Source organism: Sphaeramia orbicularis, chromosome 13, assembly GCF_902148855.1.
Source record: "Sphaeramia orbicularis chromosome 13, fSphaOr1.1, whole genome shotgun sequence".
In the NCBI taxonomy this organism is placed as follows: domain Eukaryota; kingdom Metazoa; phylum Chordata; class Actinopteri; order Kurtiformes; family Apogonidae; genus Sphaeramia; species Sphaeramia orbicularis.
In genome coordinates, this window is record NC_043969.1 from 7842097 (window position 1) to 7863591 (window position 21495).

At 38.2% G+C, this 21495-nt stretch overlaps 1 protein-coding gene across 2 annotated transcripts in view; it reads left to right on the forward strand.

The window, feature by feature from the left end:
- clcn2c (chloride channel 2c) overlaps positions 1-21495 on the forward strand; it is a 212325-nt gene that overhangs the window by 138593 nt on the left and 52237 nt on the right. For both annotated transcript variants that reach the window (XM_030152536.1, XM_030152537.1), the window contains 5 exons: positions 149-274; positions 758-842; positions 4655-4756; positions 5193-5277; positions 9281-9436. In XM_030152536.1, the coding sequence (XP_030008396.1) occupies positions 149-274; positions 758-842; positions 4655-4756; positions 5193-5277; positions 9281-9436 (554 nt within the window). The remainder of the gene's footprint in view (positions 1-148; positions 275-757; positions 843-4654; positions 4757-5192; positions 5278-9280; positions 9437-21495) is intronic.

Genomic DNA, 21495 nt, shown 5'->3' on the forward strand with positions numbered 1-21495 from the left:
AGAATAAATGTGAGAGCAGCAGCTGACTAACAGCAAGACCTCTCTACGATATGAAATGAGTATTACAAAACAGGGCTTTACCTGTACTCTATTGTTGTCTGTTGGTGTTAACTAAGCAGCCGTGTGTGTGTGTGTGTGTGTGTTGCAGGTGTGCTGTTCAGTATTGAAGTAACATCTACATTCTTTGCGGTGAGGAACTATTGGAGAGGTTTCTTTGCTGCTACCTTCAGTGCCTTCATCTTCAGAGTTCTGGCTGTTTGGAACAGAGACGAAGGTAAGACGGTAGTATAATCAGTAAACTTTATCTATAGTTTAAAACATTCATAAAGGTTTTTCAAAGCTCCAGCTGTAAAGAATAAAAACAGGCCTGAAAACCCTGGTTCATCAGGTGGGATTGGTGTTACCTGTGAAGACCTGCCGGCCAAACTGTTTGTTGTTGTGCTGATGCTCAAGAACAAGGAACTTTAGTTTGTATGGAAGAGGTTACCAGTGATAGACAGCCAATCATGTGGCTACATCATGTGTTTTACTGCTTGTTACTGAAAGTTTTTAGACTCTGTTTTTGAGTTCGATGTCTGTATGTGGTTTGGAGTCCTGGTGAGCACCTCTGCAACTCCTTGTTAACCTCTGTCTTGTTACATACCCTTAGTGACATAACTTGTTCTGCTGCGACACTACAGTGCACTGCATCTAAATTGCAGGACTGTTTAGAGCACTGATTTTGCTAACTCACACTGTACTTTTTCTTTCTCATTAGAAACCATCACAGCCCTGTTTAAAACTCGTTTCCGGCTTGATTTTCCCTTTGACCTCCAGGAGCTTCCTGCCTTCGCCGTCATTGGGTATGTTTGGTGCTGTTAGATTTGTGCTGTTGGCCAATCTGTGACTATTAGGCCTGGCCAAACAAAGAAAATAAATTTTCTTTTTATAACTTGTTACCTCCGCCAAGGAGGTTATGTTTTTGCCAGGGTTTGTTTGTCTGTCTGTCTGTTTGTTTGTCTGTTAGTGTGCAGCATAACTCAAAAAGTTATGGACAGATTTTGATGAAATTTTCAGGGTTTGTTGGAAATGGGATAAGGAAGAAATGATTACATTTTGGTGGTGATCGGGGTGGGGGGGCCCACGGGGGGGGCCACTGATCAGCCTTGGCGGAGGTCTGCGCTCTAGAAGCACTCGGAGAGCACAGACCTCCGCCAAGGCTGATCAGTGCCCCCCCCCCCCCCCCCCCCCCCCCCCCGTGGGCCCCCCCACCCCCGATCACCACCAAAATGTAATCATTTCTTCCTTATCCCATTTCCAACAAACCCTGAAAATTTCATCAAAATCTGTCCATAACTTTTTGAGTTATGCTGCACACTAACAGACAGATAGACAGACAAACAAACCCTGGGGGGGGGGGGGGCACTGATCAGCCTTGGCGGAGGTCTGCGCTCTCTGACTGCTTCTAGTCTGTAACTGTTCCAGTCTTATATTAGTGATTATGGTAAGGTTTGATATCTTTAAGCAGAATATTCTGCAGTACTGTACAAGATAGAGAATTTTTAGCTCGAATGGGACAAATGGAAATCTATTTTTAATGCATTGTACAAAATCCCCTGAAATGATCAATGCTATCCATGTAAAACCCTGCTAAGAGAAATGTTTACAGCCCAACATTGCCTTGATACTTAAACTGTGTGCTTAAGGTTGTTCTGGACCAAGAAGTAGAAGTCGATGGAAACGTGCATATCTGCAGCTTTTGGGAGTCATTGTTTTCAGCTCTCTGCTTGTTCTGATGGGTTTTCCTCAATCCTGTAAGGGTGTTTCTTCGGGGTAGCCTGTGTGAGTCACCTAACATGGATAATTTAGCGGCAACAGTTGCTGGCACACCGGGGGATGTCTTATTTTATCTTGCCTTCGCCTCAGGGCTCGTCCACGGTTAAGAACAAGACCACGGGCTTCTGGAAGGAAGCTGTTGCAGAGATGAGTGGGGGGATGGGGGAGGGTATCTCTTTCCCTAAACCACCCTCTTTCTCTCTTAGATAAAAGTGCATCCTTTTGTGTATCTGTGCATAAGCACCTAAAGAGAAGAAAATCCCTCTCCTCTTTTCTTTCTTGTGTTTTGTTCTTTGTGTTCTTCTTGTTTTTGTCTGGAGGTGTTAACACCCACCGCTGCGTCAAGGACTTGCAACACTTAACACTGCCTCCAGAGAAAGCAGCAGCAGAAAGCTTAGTCCCAGTTTTACTGCGCTAGTATGCACACATGCACTGGCACGATCGTGGGTGTTTATTAGAGGGAGATGGTGCATCGCTGTACTTTCCATCCTTCCCATGCCAGTAGCTGTCAAGCAGAGAAAGTCGGTCAGTATCTCAGTCAAGTAGGGCATAAAGAGTTTGTTCTGTGCTGCATGCTGCCAAGGGCATGTCTTTGACTTAGTGTTTACACCTTCAGGCTTTAGCTAAAATACTCACCTGGACACAGGGATGCCAAAACCTGATTCCTGTATGTGAAACTCTTACAGGGAAAAAAAAAAAAAGAATATTCTTGCATCCTTGCATGCTAATATGAATGTTTTGCTGCAGATTTGAGGACAGTATGGATGATTTCCCCATACTGGTTCTATAGTTTTTGCTCGTTTATTCATCTAGTAACTCATTTGATTTATTTGAACACACAGGATGCAAGTTTTGCCTCTCAATCAAAACTATAACAAAAATAATAGTAGTGATGATGGAACTAAAGCAGAAATTTTACAGATGAAGTAATCTATTAAAGCTTTATTCACATTACCGTCAATGACATAATGTGACATTTTGTCATTTTGTTCTAATGAAGTAACCGTAGGTAACATGAGTACTATACGAGGAAGTGTAAGCTAAGTGGAGGTCGATTCAGAACATAAGAGTCTTAACTTACACATACGTCCTTCACGCACTTCAGAGGGTTATAGATAGTCCATATTATTGTCTTATGAATGAGCTTTGTGATGGCAAAGAAAAAGCTGGGCCAGGTTGTATGTTACAGAGTGTTTCATGCTGCATATATGTGTACCTTTTAAAGAGGTAGGTGTGGCTTTTATACAAGATACGACAGTCTGTTACACACTGAATAATGATGGATTTTTCTGTATTAGAACTATCAGAGCCATATTTTGAAGTCTGTATGTATGAATATATTTCTGCCTCTTTAAAATTTTGTTGACTTCTTTAGATTATCACTTTTTTTCACAATTGATTCCTTTGGTTTTGGAAATGTCATTTATCATTTATTTGTTTACTTAGAAGTAAGGTTCAAATAGAAGGAATGGTCTTCACTTGTCTGTGAAGGAAAAGGGTGAAAATCAGCCCATCGCCTTCTTTACTGATGCCTGGAAGATGTGTGTGTGTGGATGAGAAGAGCACAGATACAGTGTTAGACCAGACATTGTTTTATCCTTTTGTGAATATAAAAGTGGAAATAAGAGACCAGGCTATACAACGGACAGCAGTGTTTGGATTTCGAGCCCCATAAGAATGCCAAGATTAAAATAATCCAGACTAAAATAATGAGAATAACCAAGAAAAAAAAAAGAATCAGAAACATGTGATGTAAAAGTGCATAGTCAAGTCAGTAAAATGTCTCATAGGCTAAGACATTTTTGCTATTTTATGTCTAAATGTTATAGCTTTAAAGCAATCTTTTTATTACTTAAGAATCAGTTTCCAGAATCATAATCTTTGGTCAATCTGAAAGACCAGTTTCTGTGCTTCACTGATCATGAATGCCAAACATTTGGTTTCCAGCCTTCAAAATGCAAGTATTTGAAGTTTATCTTTTTTAAAATATCTTTCCAAAATGTCATATGGGACTTTACCATTTCCTTGTAGTGCCACAGTCTGTAAGAACTAGTCCATCTGAGAAGCCATTTCATGGCATTAAACTTAACCCGAACTAATACCCCAGTCCTAATCTTTGTTATCAAGCCATATTCTTAAGGGGAACCAAATCACTGTGAGAGGGAACACTTTTTTTTAAAAACTGGAAGCAAAATGAGCAGAAACACACACAGCAGTGTTTTCCCCGGCTGCACCACAGGGGCAAAGACTCCCTCATCATCCTGCTCATTATTTATTCAGAGGTATTTGATGGAATTAATAATGCAGCAAGATAAATTTATAAGCATTAGGTTGTCTGCGCAGCTGTCTGAGTCTATTCTTTCTCTGCATACCTTTCTTTCCATCTTCCTGCCGTACAGAGGACTCCCACTGAGCTTTTAAACTCATGCTTATGTAAACCTCTTTTCCAATCTTGTCTCTGACTCCCCCTCACTTCCCCATATGTCTGTATGTGTTCCCTCTCCCCACTCTTTCTCTGAGCTGTAAATCCCATTCTTACATTTCAAGCACATTTCTCCTTTCAGTGAATATCTTTGTTTTCCTCCCTTGCTTTGTCCTTCTCTACGTCCACAGTGTTTCCCTCCTACATGCCTAGTTAATGCTGATCTTCTCTCACAGGATTTTGTCTTGTATATCTGTTCCCCTCCTTTCTTCTTTGAATACCATGTTTCTATGTCTTCATCCTTGAAAGAAATTGTTTAACACTTGAAATAATACTAGATTATCTCTCTTTTTTCAATTTCATCTCTTCAAATACATTTTAAAATGAAATATAAATGTGATCTCTCTCTGTCTCCAGTATTGCCAGTGGTTTCGGTGGGGCGTTGTTTGTCTACCTGAACCGACTGATTGTCCAGTTCATCAGAAAACAGAAGGCCATCAACAGATTCCTCATGAAAAAGTGAGTCTGGCTCCCTGTGAAACCCCCTTTTTGCCTTTTGAACATATAGTTTCTACTGAAGTCATTAGCAGAAACAAGGCTGAGATGTTTCACAGTTATCACATCTGCAATCTGCCACCTATAGTGTTATTAGGGTGGAATTTTTGGATTAATAAGTAATGAGTAAAATGAAATAGATTTATTTGGAGCAGAAGTGTTTTTTAGAAGTCAGTGTGCAAGACTGTAGTGACAGGAAAATGTAGAAGGAATTGGTATTTTCATTTTACTGCAGTCTTCAACGCAACATTAACAATTGTTTTCTTTCTTTCTTTCTTTCTTTCTGTCTTTCTTTCTTTCTTTCTTTCTTTCTTTCTTTCTTTCTTTCTTTCTTTCTTTCTTTCTTTCTTTCTTTCTTTCTTTCTTTCTTCCCTCCCTCCCTCCCTCCCTCCCTCCTTAGGCGGCTGCTGTATCCAGCACTGGTCACTTTACTTGTTTCCACTCTGACATTTCCTCCAGGTTTTGGACAATTTATGGCTGGCAAAGTAAGTTTATCTCATATACAATCACTGTTCCCTTAATTTGCTGTAATTTATTGATGCTGAAGAAATCCTCTGGAAAACAGTTGTTGTGGAATTCTTGGTTCATTTCAGGAATGCAAAGTCAGGGCTTAAACTATATTTGTTAATGGACTTTATTATTGCTGTTATGAAATTTGGTCTCTGCACTTTACCTATCCTATAACACATCACCTAGCGTTAGAGTTGTCATATTTAAGGCAAAATGCTAACCACTATGCCACAGTATTAACCATTTTGTAAGCTGCTAGCATATTCCTCTAGTTTCAGTTTATTTTCACACAGAAAAACATCCATGCCAGCCAACATGCATCACTACAACTAAAGCTACATTCGCATTGAAGACAAAAGTGTCCGAAATCTGATGTTTTTGCCCATATGTCACCCATAGCTGATTTTTAGCTTACCGGCCAACAGGCTGTAAGCTATTGTTGTCATGCAGCGGCCGTCGGTGTTGTCGTCGTTTGTCGTCTGTCGTCCGTTATAAAAATTTCAATCGTCTTCTTCTCCAAAACTACACTTTCGATTGACTGCAAACTTGGTATACAGCTTCTTTATGATGATGTCAGCAAAAGTTAGTGAAATTATTTGGATCCAGATCTGATTCTGGATTTGATGCGACTTTGAAAAATTTCCCCATTATAAGAGATAGGAAATGGATGGATGCAATAACTCAGTAAATATAAATGATATCAAGTTGAAATTTCTACAGTCCAGCCCTGATGGGGAGATGACCAAAAAGTAATGGCCACATGCTGATCAGGATCTTCTTCTGGATCTGGGAACTTACAGAAAATTTAACATGGGCTGTTATGGGGAAAACATTTCAATCGTCTTCTTCTCCGAAACTACAGTTCTGATTGGCTTCAAACTTGGTATACAGCTTCTTTATGATGATGTCAACACAAGGTATTGAAATTATTTCCATCCAGATCTGATTCTGGATTTGATGCGACTTTGAAAAATGTTTCCATAATAAGAGATAGGAAGTGGATTGATCCAATAAATCAGTAAGAATCAGTGATATCAAGTTGGAATTGGAATTTTTTACAGATCTGATTGGAATATGACCAAAACATGGGGTATTTCTGTAATATAATAAATACACATAACTGGGTGATAATAAATGGCATCTGGATACATTTTCCAAAGCTTTTAATTTGGCCGGTAAGCTACAGGGCCATTGGTCCTATTTTTTTTCCTATGACAAATCTGCACAAATTGTTTTTATTTGTTTGTTTGTTTGTTTGTTTTTTCTCAAATTCAGACCATGTGTTTGTGGTGGGATCAGCAAAATGCATTTAGGTAGAAGGTCCTGTGTTCAGCACTAGAGCATATTTCTGTAAGAAAAAAACATTACTGTGCAATTTAATTAAATCGACCAATACCAAAGTAGGTATTTGCTCATATCTGTGACCCATCTCAGAATTCAAAGCATTGCTCACTACAGGACTCATTTAGCTCAAACTTCTGGAGTGCCCCTGGTAGTTGGGTTGGATTGAGGTCAGATCACATTCCCACCCTCAACCAAACTGTGCCATGGGTCATTTGGGACTAAACCAACACAATGAAACATATGAAGGAAGAAGCCAAACTAGAGTATGATATTACACACTGAATAATGCAGTCTTTAGTCTCAAACATTTTTTCTACCTTTTTGATGATCTGGAAGTTGATACTTTGACCTTATTTTTTGAATGATGTTGAATTGATGTTGATTTTCTACATGCTGTGTATTTTTATGCAGCTGCTCTGGACAGATCAGCCGTGTATTCATGCCATTTAGTATCATTATATTACCCAAAAGCCTGATTGCCATTTATGTCTTGGCATGGGTGTTTTTTAATACTCACACTGCAGGTTTGCTTGCATGTTATCATCTGTGTGACTTGGATGCTGTCCCTTTGCTTCAGGGATGACTCATAAAAGAGTGTGACTTCTCTCCAATTACACAGCCTTCATCTGTCTAATTATCTGAATTAGAGGAGGAATATTCTTTGTATCCTCAGGTCTCATACACACATACACACTCTTTATCCCTCACTTTTGCCTCCTCATGGCAGGCTGAGTCAGGCCTTAGAAACACTACATCTCCCCACACTGACCCACTCGTCTTCAAGCCCTTCTCTGGAGTGTATACACACACACACACAAATTCTATATCTAAAATCTTACTGTTACACTCACATACTCCTCAGTCATCATTTCTGTGGTGGCTGGCGACAATATCAACCCCAGTGTTTGCAGCTGTTCCAGCTTTGAAACGACTCCAGATGAATTTGTCTTCTGACACTCCCTTTTCACTATCTTAAATCTCCAGTGATGTCTCTTAATGCCTTTCCAGCACATCATCGTTCTGTGCTGGTGTACAGTAGATATATGCATTTGAAGATTTTCTTGTCTAAACACTAGTATTTACTTTTTCATCTTCAAAGACCAGAAGCACAGCAGGGATTGATGCAATTTAAGGAGAAATGGAAGGTGAACGTCAGACATGGAGTTATATTAGCCTGAGAAATGGATGCATCAACAGGCAGTTACAAGCACAAATACAGGAGAAAATGTTTATATGGACAGACTAAGTTGGCTGTGACAATTTGGAAAACGTTGCTGCACATGCAGAATTGGAGGACTGGCTCTATGCAGTCCATGTTATTTTTGTTTAACTGTATTACACAGCACACATGCATCAGTTTTCACGACAGAGGTGCATGTGATGCTCACCAAATCAAAATCAGCATTTTGTTTTTATTTAGTGTTAAACCTCAATTTGAATGTGGTTCATAATCACACACTTAGAGCCAAAACTTTAGTAGGTGATGTTTAAAAAATCCAATGAAAGAACATGAAGTCATTTTCACAGTGTGAACACTCTTAAGGACACAGCAGTCTGTTCAAAAATTTCTGCAAACATTTTAATATTTTTTTGTCACTGTTCTCTTAATTGCATGCAGAGCAAAAACAGGTTCGTCTTTGACTTGTCAATCTTGCTTGTCCTGAATCTCCCCAACTGTTGTGGTTAATATCAGCAGCAGCAGAAGGAAACGTTAAATCTTTGGTTATAGTGTGTCTTCGAGGAGGAGATGATGTTCTTACAGAAAAATTTTCTTGGGGACATATGGCATGGCTCTTTTCATGGGATTTCTCCTCTTAACTAGTCTGGTTTCATACAGTGAAAAGTTAATGTTTTTATACAATACAATGCTCTGTTATCTAAGTGATGTTCTCAATCATATTTCTCAGTCTTAGCTCTGGTACCTGTAATGTTCGAAGTTGATGCTGGGTCTGCAGGCCAACTGGTGCTGGATTTTTTTTCAGGCCAATATAGGTATCAGAGAGTAAAATAATTTTATTATTGATATGTCAGGTAGTATAACTTTAGCTTAAAGTTCTCATATTGGCCGATATAAACGCAAGGGGGATTCTGATATACCCTCCTGAGACCCAGAAAAGTAAAAGTTTTGGCTTTTTCACATTTAATAAGTAAAATCGATAAGTAAAGCTGTGAAACTCTTGTCCCCTGCAAAGGACAAAAACTCATAGCTGGGTCTCAGGAGGATGTCTGTGATAAGACCATCAGAGCCAATATTGCCTCCACCTTTACACCACAGGACATTTTAAAACAGAATTGTGCATTTTACATTATTTCAGATAAAGCTAGATTTAGTTTTTCTGTGCTACATCAACTACAAAGTATTGTATGTCATGGCTTGGTATAAAAATAGCCCATATGAACTCCTCTACAAACCATCAAAGTATAAAATGAGTTGCTAAAATATATTTTATTATTGGATAGTTGGCAGTTACAATAATGCAGTGCTTTTAACGAGATACCTTCAAGATTGCTTTTGTGCTTTCTATTTTTTCATTATGAACCAGTTAAAACCAGGTGAAAAGATTCAGATTCTCCAAAAAGGTCCATTCCTCCACTTAGCAATATATTGATGATTTGACTTCCTGTGGCCTTTAGCTCACCCAGAAAGAGTCTCTGGTGACTTTACTGGACAACCGCACGTGGGCCAAGCAGGGCATCGCTGAGGAGTTCGACTACATTGGACAGTCCCAAGCCTGGAAACACCCACAGGTCAACGTGTTCGTCACCCTCGTCCTCTTCATCGTTATGAAGGTAAGGAAGAGGACAGTTCATACAAAACATCATGATAGCTGATCGGCATTTTGAAATCCACCTGGTTATTCAGAAAGTGTTTAGTTTTTAGCTCACCGGCCGATTGGTCATGAGCCGTTGTGAGGGCGCTGTGTCCAGCATCGTCTTTGTTAGCCATTTTCACTAACAGCATTGGATTCATTTTGAATTTTATAAGTAGCTTCCTCGGGACAATGTCTACAAAAATTGTTCACAGTTTTGAGAAATTTAGAATTTATTTTATTATGTATTCCAAATTTTTGAAATATAAAATATGCCTTTACTTTTAATGGGCCATATTTTAATGGCTTATAACGTGACAATGGAATCAATATAGTTACTGTTGAGCACTGATAGGAAGTTATATATTTGCTGTGTCTCCACTACATGGTACCAGTTTGACTTGACTCAACTTGGCCTTTTTGTGTTTCCATTACGTACAAGAACCTGGAATCTGGTACCCGGTACTGTTTTTTTTTAGTACTCGCTCGGCTGAGGTTCCAAAATGGTTGAAGGAATACTAAAATGTGATGTGTAAACACTGCAGACCACTGATTGGTCAGAGAGTTGTCTCTGTGTCATCAATGTGCGACACACCATTTAAAAATAAAAAACAGATTTGGAAGTTTAAGGAAATATACCAGTTGGCTAATCCATGATGACAGCCCACAAAAGGACACTGTGGTCAGTCGAGGAAGTTCAGACATTTCTGTCCTTGGTGGCCAATGAAAAGATTCAGCGTGAGCTTGAGGGGGCAACACGCCAACGAGTGAGTTTATCAGCAACTCTCTGAGCAGATGCCACGGAAGTTATGCACATTGTCACTATGACAACCAGGTAGTCTAAAGTCGATAATGGAAACAGTCTCCAGGAATAGTACCTGGTACCTGGGTCGAGTCGAGTCAAGCTGGTCCCACATACTAGAAATGTGGCAATAGACTTTTATTTGGGTCCATGACCTTTGACCTTGAGTGACCTTGAGGGGTCAATCTCAAGGTCACCAATGTCTAGATTTCAACAATATTCTTCTCTGAAACTACTGGTTGGATTAATTTCAAATTTTCTATGTAGCTTCCTTGGTACAATGTCTACAACCTTTGTTAACAGTTTTGACAAATTTTGATTTTTGAATTGATTAATTTTTGAATCATTACAAATTTGCCTGTACTTATAAAGGGTCATATTGTAATGGCTTACAATATGGAAATGGTTAGAGATATCAATATAGTTACTCTTGACCACTGATAGGAAGTCATATTTGGACTTTTGTTTAACTTATTGAGTTATCTTCCAGTGAAAGTACCACCCACTTCTATTGGGAGATGAATTTCGTGCATCAAGACCACAGGACTGTAACATAGTGGCAGAACCTGACAACCTCACACATTCAACTTAATGATTCTTGATAGAACATGCCGGTGAACTACAGGGACATTGGTCCTATTTTTATCTTTTACATCTGATGTTTATTCATCAATTTATTTCATAGATAAGTCTTACATTTTGGATGGATATGAAATCTATTTTCTAGTTCTTTAGTACTCTTGTGTGTGTTTTTATGGAAGCAGAGGGTAAGTATGTGTATATGTTGCCAGTTCATCCAAATCTTTCACTATGGGTCAAAAGCCTCATTCAGCTTTTATGGCCCCAAACTATGGAACAGCCTACCTGAGGACCTGAGGTCCGCTGCAAGTGTTCATATTTTTAAAAGTAAACTTAAAACTTATCTTTTTAGTCTAGCTTTTAATTAAACCCTTACTGTAAACTTTACTTTGTTGCTTGTATTTTTATTTGCAACCGCGGGACAGTGGGGGGTTTTGTTGTGAAGCACTTTGTGCTACATGTAACATGTATGAAAAGTGCTATAGAAATAAAGTTTGATTGACTGAAAAATCAACAGGAAGGCACAATGATTTTTGTCCTTTTTGAATCTCATCCCTCACCATAAGAAAAATACCCAAGCTAACTCTAAATTAATGAATGAAAATGTAAAACACACACTAGAGTTAAAGAAAATATTTTTTTTAAAAACATGAGCAATCCCTCTTTTAAAACTAAACTCTTAAAGTAAACTCTAAATGAAATAAGAAGCAATGAAAAATGCAAAAGTCTTGTATCTTTGGTTGGTACAATGTGCTGCTGGTGGTTAGAGCAGCTGTAAAGATAAGAGAAGGTCATGAAGGTGAATTGAACATGAAAATATTAGAAGTGGGAGGTTTTCCCCCTTTTTATTCAATACTGAACCTGGACTAATGGGAAAGCATTGGAACCAAGCCCATCTTCTCTTTTTGCTAGTGCAGAACAAAGGGACATGATGTTTTTTTTCCCCTTTTTTTTAAGGAAGTTGGAACATTGCCCACTCACTCACCCACTCAATCTGTTACAGAGTGAAGTTCCCAGGAGGCCACTTAAAGTTTCCGTTCACTGAGGTGCTGTATTGCTAAATGAAAGCACTGATGGAATCTGTGTAAAAGTACAGGTCCAGGGCGGGTCTTCACACCTCAGTGTTAGTCCAGGCTGATGTAGATGAATGGGGCTCAGCTCATCCTGATTCAGATGTTAATAAAGGTCAAGAAAACTGTGAAAGAGCAAAATGTTTTGAGCAAAGTTAGATGTTTATGCCTTTACTTTAAAAGAAGCCATGAAGAAATGGCTTGAAACTAAAGCTAGAGACTGAGAAGGACCAGAAAACAAGAGGTTGAAACCATGGCCAAAGTATCTGAGTGTGATGACGGCTGCTGGATGCTGGATGCTGGCTCCAGAAAGGCTCCGATCGATTCCCATAAAACATAGACTTAACTTTTGAAGCTTCACCACTTATCATCCTGTCTTTCCTCGGTCTAAGTGATGAGAAGAGGCCAAGTAGATGTGTAAAAAGCCCCGATGAACTCAGTCCAATATTACCTAACCTGCCTGCCTGCTGGTGCTGATGCCACAGTTTCTGCTGAAGGAGAGGGCTACTTATGTTTTGATTAGATTGGCTTTTTTTATGTGACCCTCATTCATTTACACTGCTTTATTCAGCTGAATAGAGATGCCCTTTAAAAAGTAACACAAAAACAGAGGTGGTAACTTTCCCCTCTCTGCATCGAGAGCTCAAGAGCATAAAAGTATGTGTGGGAACTGAACAGAAAGATGCTGTGTGATGTGACTGCACATGTGCAGACAATACAAAGGCAGCTAGTTGCAGGCAGTGTATGTTACTTGATATTTTATAATAAGTTAAAGTTAAGAAAAGCAGCACAGAATGACAAGTAACATACACAGATGGAAGGATTTTTATCTGAGGATGAAAATACGGGACAATACATTTTACACACACCAACAGACAGAAACAGTGGTGCATGAGATGTAAACGACTACAGAAAGTTACAAAGCATTTATTAGTCAGAAAAATTTGACAGCTGGTGGTTAAGTTACTTGAATATGTAATATAAATAGCTATGAAAAACCCCACTGAAGCACATATGTGTCCCTTTGTTTTTCTCTAATGTTTAGAGTGATTCTGAAACAAGCTTTCGATTTTACCACTAGGAGTCACCAAAGCCAGATGTTTTCAGATCCCACAAGAAAAAACCTTTGAGTCACATATTTTGTTATGCACGCAATGCTTGAAGTTACAAATGCCTCCACATGACACTAATATGAAACAAAAATCATGTGCTGTGTTTAAGGTCAGACGTGCAGAATAACACATTCTGTAGTAGAATGGAATGAGTATCCTGCACTTTTCAGAAGCTCTGGTGTCAAAGTTATGTAAGCAGAGAAGTGCTGGTGTGACGGTCTGCACTGCAGTGATGGTCGGAACTGTCTCACTTTATCCTTTTTTTGTTTTTTTTGTGTGCATCTGAAATGAGAACATCTGACAGCCTTATCTCAAAAACGAACAGTTCTGTTGCTTTACAAAGACACTTTGACTGCACCTACTTTTCTTGATGAAACCTTTGGTCTCTGAATCCCATATCACCCTTCTGTCCTCTAATGATCTGATGCGTTTACTGTAAGTGTCATTCGTCTCACGGTGACGTCCACCCTGTGTGTGCTTGTGCATGCATGAGATGCAGCACTTCCATCTCGTGACATTTGCTGTAGGTGAGAGCGAACTCACACTTTTCTAACTTTAATCTCTCCACCTGCACAAATCTCATTGAACTGCTGTCGCCATCTATCTACCGGCATGCTCCGACTCACACACAAACACACACACACACACACACACACAAACCAGAATCTCATATGACACGCACAACATTCAAAGTGAAGCTGTAATGACTCTGTCTAATTACAGCCTTTGGTTTTCCTGGATTCAGCCTGGTGATTTTCAAAGGGGAGATTGCGCTCTCCCTCTTCTCCTCAGTAATGAATGGTTCTTTTATTCGACATGGCAGCCATCTTGTCTTGCTGCTTCTTTTGATGCCAGGAAGGTTCTCATTCCAGCTGCTAGATTTGGGGGAAAGGTGTAGTATCAAGAATTCCTTCCTCACAGGTCAGCAAATTATACCTCCAACAAAGGTTTTAATTACATGTGTTTCTGGTAACAAAGTAAAACATGGAACAAAGAAAGTGAAATGTTGCTCTTTGAAAACTTTTCTACACTTGTTGGTTGTGGACCTTTTTGTGTAACTTATTGTGCACACTTTAAAACGCACACAAACTCTCACAAACTCATTTAGCATGCTTTGTAGGTAAAGGCTATTTTTAGTGGTGTGCAATTATGCACATCAACAGCTCGGAGTGAGGAATGCGTTTATTAAAACAGGTGTGTGTGTGTCCTCCAGCCTGACTGTGATGTGTCGCTGCATGTTATGTGTGACCGTGTGTGTGCGTGTGTGTGCACCTCAAAGTGACAGAGAACTGGCTGGACTGTAATTGGAATGGGAGTAGACGAAGGGCCCCTGAGGGTCCCCTGAGGCCCCCAGGCGATAGACTGTCCTCTGAATGTGACACACTGGCAAGCACAGAGGACTCCCAGATGACTGACAAATTAAATAGAGTACACATGTCCTGGAAACTACGTCAGAACTGATATCCTTGACCTGAGTATCCTTCTCCTCTCCCTCATTTACGATCCCCCGGTTTTGGTTTTAGTCTTTATTCATTTGTACACCAGAAGACTGACCTTTTTAAAATATTAGACTAAGTTTGAACAGATACCTATGTGCCACTTATTAGGGAGGTAGTGTCATTTACCATTTTTAGACAGTGAAGGAGTTATTTATAGTCTGACTTCCTGCACACAGGGGAAATCAGTTTGTCAGATATTTTTAGTTGAAACTGACAAAATAAATAGAAAATTACTTAAATGTGCACTATGGAAGATGTACATGTGCTTATATGAAGTTAACTTTGGAGTCACTTATGTGCTGAGGACCGGATGTTAGCTGATGTTGGCAAACTTTGTTACTAAGCTAACAGTTATCGACAATACACTGATTTCTGTGTAGAGGTTTCAGGTCGGATTTTCTAGAAAAGTTTTAACAGTTTCTCTTGAGTTGTTAAGTGCCTCTCGTCTGCTTCTTGACCACTACAGCACTAGCTAATGTATGAAAGGCAGTCAGCTAAAGTCAACAGATGACTAGCTAAGGACAGGAACACACACACACACGCACACACACACGCATGCAGTGAACCTTATATTCTCCTTGCTAAACTAGAGGTTTATCTTCATGGTTGCCAACTTTGATATTTTTGTGCATATACTCTGCAAAGCATTTGAAGTTAAAAGAGAACATTCTAGTTTATTCCAGCTTTGACCATGAAGTCCAGATGGAAAAACAGTTTGCATGTTACATTATATTTCAGTGATGTTGTGCAAGACTGCCAGAGCCAGATGGAAGTTGGACCCAAGTGACAATCATTGAAGCTGTTTTTTAATATTACTGGATAAAAAATACACAATTACATTTCATCATATAGTAATTCAAGTGGTTTTTGAGTGATATGAGACTTCTGTTTCCCTGCTATGTCCAGAATTTGTTTAGTCACAGGTGTGTTCAGATAGGTAGGAGGGTTAAATAGGTGATTGACAGCTGTAATTAACAGTCATTGAGCAGTTTCAGTCAGAATTAATCCAGATGTAATTCTTTAATCCAAGTGTCGACAAAGAATCTTAGAAAAGTCATCAGTTTTCGTTAACTGTATTACCCTCTTAAACCCATTTGGCCCCAGCAGCCACGATTTCGTATGTGTTGCCATGGTAATGCCACGCAACACTTCTAGTAATATACACATATGTGTATAGTCAAGTGTCTTTTTGTATACATCCACGTAACCAGAACAACACCAGCTAAAAGCTCAACAAAACATTGTCAGAAAATAAAACACAACTCAAACAACAAGCACTTGAATGGGTAAATATCAAAACCTTGCTAAAAGTCTGAAACCAGCATATGTCATGAATGATTTCATAAAACAGACCAATGAGACAAACTTTGCAGCACTAAGCTAACACTAACAAGATCCAACAGTACAAGTAGGCTATTATTTCTCTACCTATAAATCCTTTCAGATTTTCTTGAAAAGGATAAAAAACTATGGCCCTCCATCTTGTAGTATATTTTGTTAATCCAGTGTATAACAGGCAGTTGAACCATCTTCATTCAGACCCTGATAAAGAAATAGTCAATATTTTTTGGTCAGTCTGTTTACCTATAGCCTACACCCATAAATAAACCTTTTAAGCACCAAAGTTACAATATTACGACAGACAACATAATGGAATGAAACAGACCATAGCTTCAAAGACAGTTGCCAGGCCTCATTACCACCTTCCACCAATAAATGGCGGACATGTGCCCCTTCCATCCTAACACCATTTCAGGGCAAGTTTCTATTCAAAGTGAAGAAGAAAATCGAGTTTCAAAGGCAGCTTCCTGAGCTGATTTATAGTAAGTAAAGTTTTGAATTTTCAAAATTGAGTATTTAAAAAAAAAAAAAAAAAAGCCTAAAGGTTAGGCTAATATATTTCTTTCACTGCATCATGGAGTACCATAGTAATTTCATGTCCAAGAGAATCTGACAGGACATATTGGAGAGCAGATTTGGACGGTAAGAACGTTTGGCTCTTCCAGAGTTGAATCTTCTTAACAAGAAAATAGAAGAGAAATTGAAGAGAATGTTGCTGCATGAGGCTCAGCAGGAGGCTTTAGTGTTTTTTCCTTAATTTTGGCTCCAGTTTTAAATAATACTTATATAATACGTTAACATAATGTACATCAGTAAGTCAGAGAGAGAACTGCTAAGTCAGGGGTCAGCAGCCCTGGTCCTCGAGAGCCACTATCCTGCATGTTTTAGATGTGTCCCTCTTCCAACACACCTGATTCAAGTGATAAGCCTTCCATCAAGCTCTGCAGAAGCCTGATAACGACCGTCAGGTGTGCTGGAAGAGGGAAACATCTAAAACATGCAGGACAGTGACTCTCGAGGACCAGGGTTGCTGACCCCTGTGCTAACTAGTTGATGTCAAGACTCCGTTAGTTGTGTCTCTACCATGGATTGCCAGAGAAGCAACATGGCAGATCCTCTACTTTGGACAGATTATTTTCTTTCCCAAACCACACTTGCTTTTTTATATGAATTATGCTTAAGACCAAGAAGAAATATAGAAGGGTGCTGTGTATTTTCAACTTCTGCTATTTCTCCACTGTTTTCTGTTTCCTGAAGCTTTAAAGGTAGTTGTTAGACTTTTTACTGGAGCAAACCTTTTATTAATATGTAGTGATGAAATCTGAGCCACATATGTTGACTCAGAATAATTACTTTCTTCATCTACAAACTAAAATAGTTTAGCCCTAGAGCAGCTCCATAACTTATTAGTCTCATTAAAGTCATACAAGCATCCGAATTAATGTGGTTCATTAAGTAAGTATTAATTGGCTTTAATGCATGAGATTATCAGGTTGGAGTCCACAGTTCTCCACTTATCTGAGCAGGGTTTTAGACTAATAACCCAATCCAGCCTTAACTCACCTTTCTTGCCTTAAGGCTCTTGTTCTGTTCTGTGATGGTTTATCGAAGTCCCTCTTCAGTTTGAGGTCAGAGATCCTCATAAATTTTGATGGCTGTGCACTACCTCTGTGAGACATATACTTAGTAGATTACATTAGATTAGATGAGATGAAAATTTAATGATTCCTCAGGGGGAAGTGAGTCATTGCTGCTGCAAAGAAAGTGATACAGTGATATCCAGAAAGACATAAATAGTTATAGAGCAAATATCAAGTATAGAAATAAGTCCGGAGATGCTAATATGTCTTAAGTGTCAATTAAGTTCCATCGTCTTTCAATTATAGTATCAGACAGTGAGAAGTACTAAAAATGTCAGACTCATCATTTTTATTCTTTTATGGTGCTGCATGTTGTGTTTGTAGAATTTATGAGGCTTCTTTCAGTATTAAGAGTTATACTGTGCATCTTGAAGACCTAGATGAAGTGACATTGATTCAGAGTGTGGTCAGATATGTTAAAAACAAATGTGTATTTTGTTCCTGTTCATAATTTTTCATTAACACAATATTAACAGTATTATTTTCTTTATGTGCTATGCTGTTATTTCTGCATGAATTACAAGAAGGATAAAAGACATTAAATGGCAGTTAAAATGATTCACCTGCCATTCACATTTTTACAAGTTCAGGATTGTGTAAAAAATTAATGGAACTCCACATTTTTATGAGCGAATATCACATAAAAGTGTTGAGAAACTTTTTTTTAATGATACAGATGGTATATCAGTTAAAACTTAAGTTAATCACAAAGGCCAGAACTGAGTTTACAAGACTATAAAACCAGTACAGTCAGCATTATTGCACTGACCTGCATTGTTTGAGAGTTTTCTCCTAATTAAAAATAAAGCAGTAGCTCATTGCAGACTTAACTCGCATAGTCCTCCCAGTTCAGAACAGTGTGACAAATTAGCTATCTCTGCAATTAATGTAATGTAACACTTTGCCTCTAAAAAAAAAAAAAAAAAAAAAAAAAGTTTCAAGGAAATTAAAATCATTCATCTTGGGAAAATATAGCTAGAATGTGGGATTTGAAGTTTTACACTTCATAGAACTATATTAATACTACACCATATTATCCACAAAATAATGGAAATATTAATGTTTCAGTATTATCCTTTTTTAGAATAATGAAGGTAAAAGAATTATGTATTTGTATTAATTTCAACTCAGTAACATCTGTTTACATGAATGCATACTTGCTGCAAATTATCCTTAGGGTTTAAAAAAAACAAACTATAGCATAATATAATTTTTTGTGCTGCATAATTTCACCAAGAAAATAATAATATCACCAATCTTACACTAATTAGTGCTGTCAAACGATTAAAATTTTTAGTCGGATTAGTCACACATTAATTTTGATTCATCACAATTAAATATCATTCATTTTTAATCTATATTAATCCCGTTTCATTTTGCACAAGCAAACAAACTCAAGAATGAAGGGAATATATATGCAGTTAACATGTTTATTAACCACCTTCAATAGTTTCAACAAAACAACTTGAAACAACTGTTCCATCTTGGGGGTTTTTTGTACTCAGATTTCCCATCCAGAGGGCCATCTTCTATCTTTATGGGTTGGTTCTGCTGCCTGTCACTACCAGATCAACTGCCCATTTGTGCATGTGCAACGGTAACTGTACTTGGACAAACTGCCTGAAATGTGTTGCCAGAGATGTTCAGAGTCATTCTGTGCGGCCGATGGGTTAATTGCGTTAAAATTTTTAATCCGATTACTGATGATGGATTAATCTGTGTTAATGCATTAATTTTGACAGCCCATAGTACTAATGAGTAAACTCCAGGCTCATGTTTTGGTCCACACATGTAGACAAAGGTTAGAGCTTATGTAAAATGCACTGACTTGAATTTACAGTCAAAAGGAGTCATTTTCCTTTCCTGGCTATTACTCCATCATCCTGGCAACCTGTAACTCTGCAGACAGTGAGCACATCACTGCTGTTGCCATGGTTTAGTCTCCTGTCCTGTAAAGACGGAGAGGAAACGGCAGCCAGCATCCTGACACACTCACCTGTGTTTGTGAGTATATGAGTGTGACTGCTATTATGAGTAGATAAGCAGCTGGTTCAGACGACACTGTCATGCACATGCAGTAGCTCTGTGTCTGGAGTAGTCTCCTCTGCTCACATAAGACCATGAAATACCAAATTATTCATGTTTTTTTTCTTTTAAAGTGTTGCATACAGAATTACAGGCATTTTTTCTTTTTTTTAACATCTTTTCAGCCTTGATATGTAATATAGTGTTTACTCTGTAGCAGCATAAGTGTGAAAAGGGGTTATATGGAGTATTGATATTCTAGCAGGGGTGTCAAACTCATTGTAGTTCAGGGGCCACATACAGCCCAATATGATCTCAAATGAGCCAGACCAGTAAAATAATAACAGTGAAATAAGTAAAATTATATCATGAAAACTGTTTACATCCACAAAGTTTCCTTAAAAATGTGAATAACATGAACAATGTGAAATGCCTTAAGAAAAATAAGTGCAAGTTTATCAAAATTCTGTCTCAGTTTGTCATTTACACATGTACATCACAACTTGCAGATCAGTGGATCTACAAATGCACCAAGTAAAACTTGCCCTTACTACTTGTGAAATTGCCCTTACTTTTAAGACTTGTCAGGTTGTTCATATTTGTCCAGGTTATTCACATTTTTTTGTAAATGTAAATATTTTCACATAATTCTGCACTAAAACAAAGAAAAAAATGTGGGGTTGTCATTATTTATTGGTCATTATGTTATTATTTCCTGATCTGACCCTCTTCAGATTGAATTGGGCTGAATGTGGAACCTGAACTAAATGGATTTTGACACTCTTTATACCCTTGTTGATATCTTCAGCATAATTTTTGCATTTCACAAATTCATCTCACGGGCCAGACCTTTTGGTGAGCTGGTTTTTGCCCATAAGACCATATGTTTGACATCTGTGTTCTAAGCTGTCAACAGCAGAAGGATTCTGAAATGTAGATCAGCAAATGACAAACTTAACATTCTACATGTATTTTAGAACTGTGTCCCAGGTGAAAACAAAAATAGTACTTCTATTTTTTCACTTTTTGTTTTTTTACTGGTTTTCATCCTCAACTTCACCTTGCAGTCAGTTTTCATGAGCAGTGACCCAGTACTCCCTCTAGTGGACATTCACTGTAACTTCTCGGCCCATGGCTGTGAATAAATTGTTTATTGATTTATTTATTTATTTCAAGTTGGCCTTAAAACCAAACAGCAAAAGGATTATATAAAAGAAAGTCCAACATTCGAAAAGGAATGGGATGAAGTTTATCTTATAATCTCCCACCCCCTTACCCCATCCTTCAACCTACCCTAAATTCCTATGTCAGATTCCATAAGTACATCAAAAATCCTATTTATATCAATACAATAAAAAGCCATCTCTGACATAACATCAAAAATCTTTACATTGAAACTAAATACTACTGATATTTTTGGATCTGTTTTGGGTATTTTAGTTTTAAATTTTTAAAGTAAACTTTTGTAGACCTTTACACTGTAATTCCAAAGGCATAATCTAAGTATATATTTGTCCCACCATTTTAGAGTTTGCATAAATACCAAAGAATTATGTCAACATTTTTTTATTATCTCTCAGGATGAGTTTTAGACACTGCCATTACCCACACTATATAGACTTTACTAAATAGTTCCCATTTTTACCGAGGAGGGGATGGTGCAATATATAGATTAGGTGATTAAGATGACTCCAAAACTGTGGGACTGAGTGTGTTATTATATCTGTCGGAATGTGAATGCAGCAACACGTAGCGCTGCTGTCCAAAACAAATTTGCTGTTTGGGACAATAAAGTTTATCCTGATCAGTTACTGTTTTTTTTTTTTTTGTTTGTTTTTTTGTTTTTTATGGCTAATTAGGGATTTTCAGCTGGATCAGATTGCATTGTTTGCAACTCTGTGGTTTTGAAAATCAAGTGATGAGCCATCGCACAGCTTCACAGGGACAAACACATTGTCACATGGAGTTGGC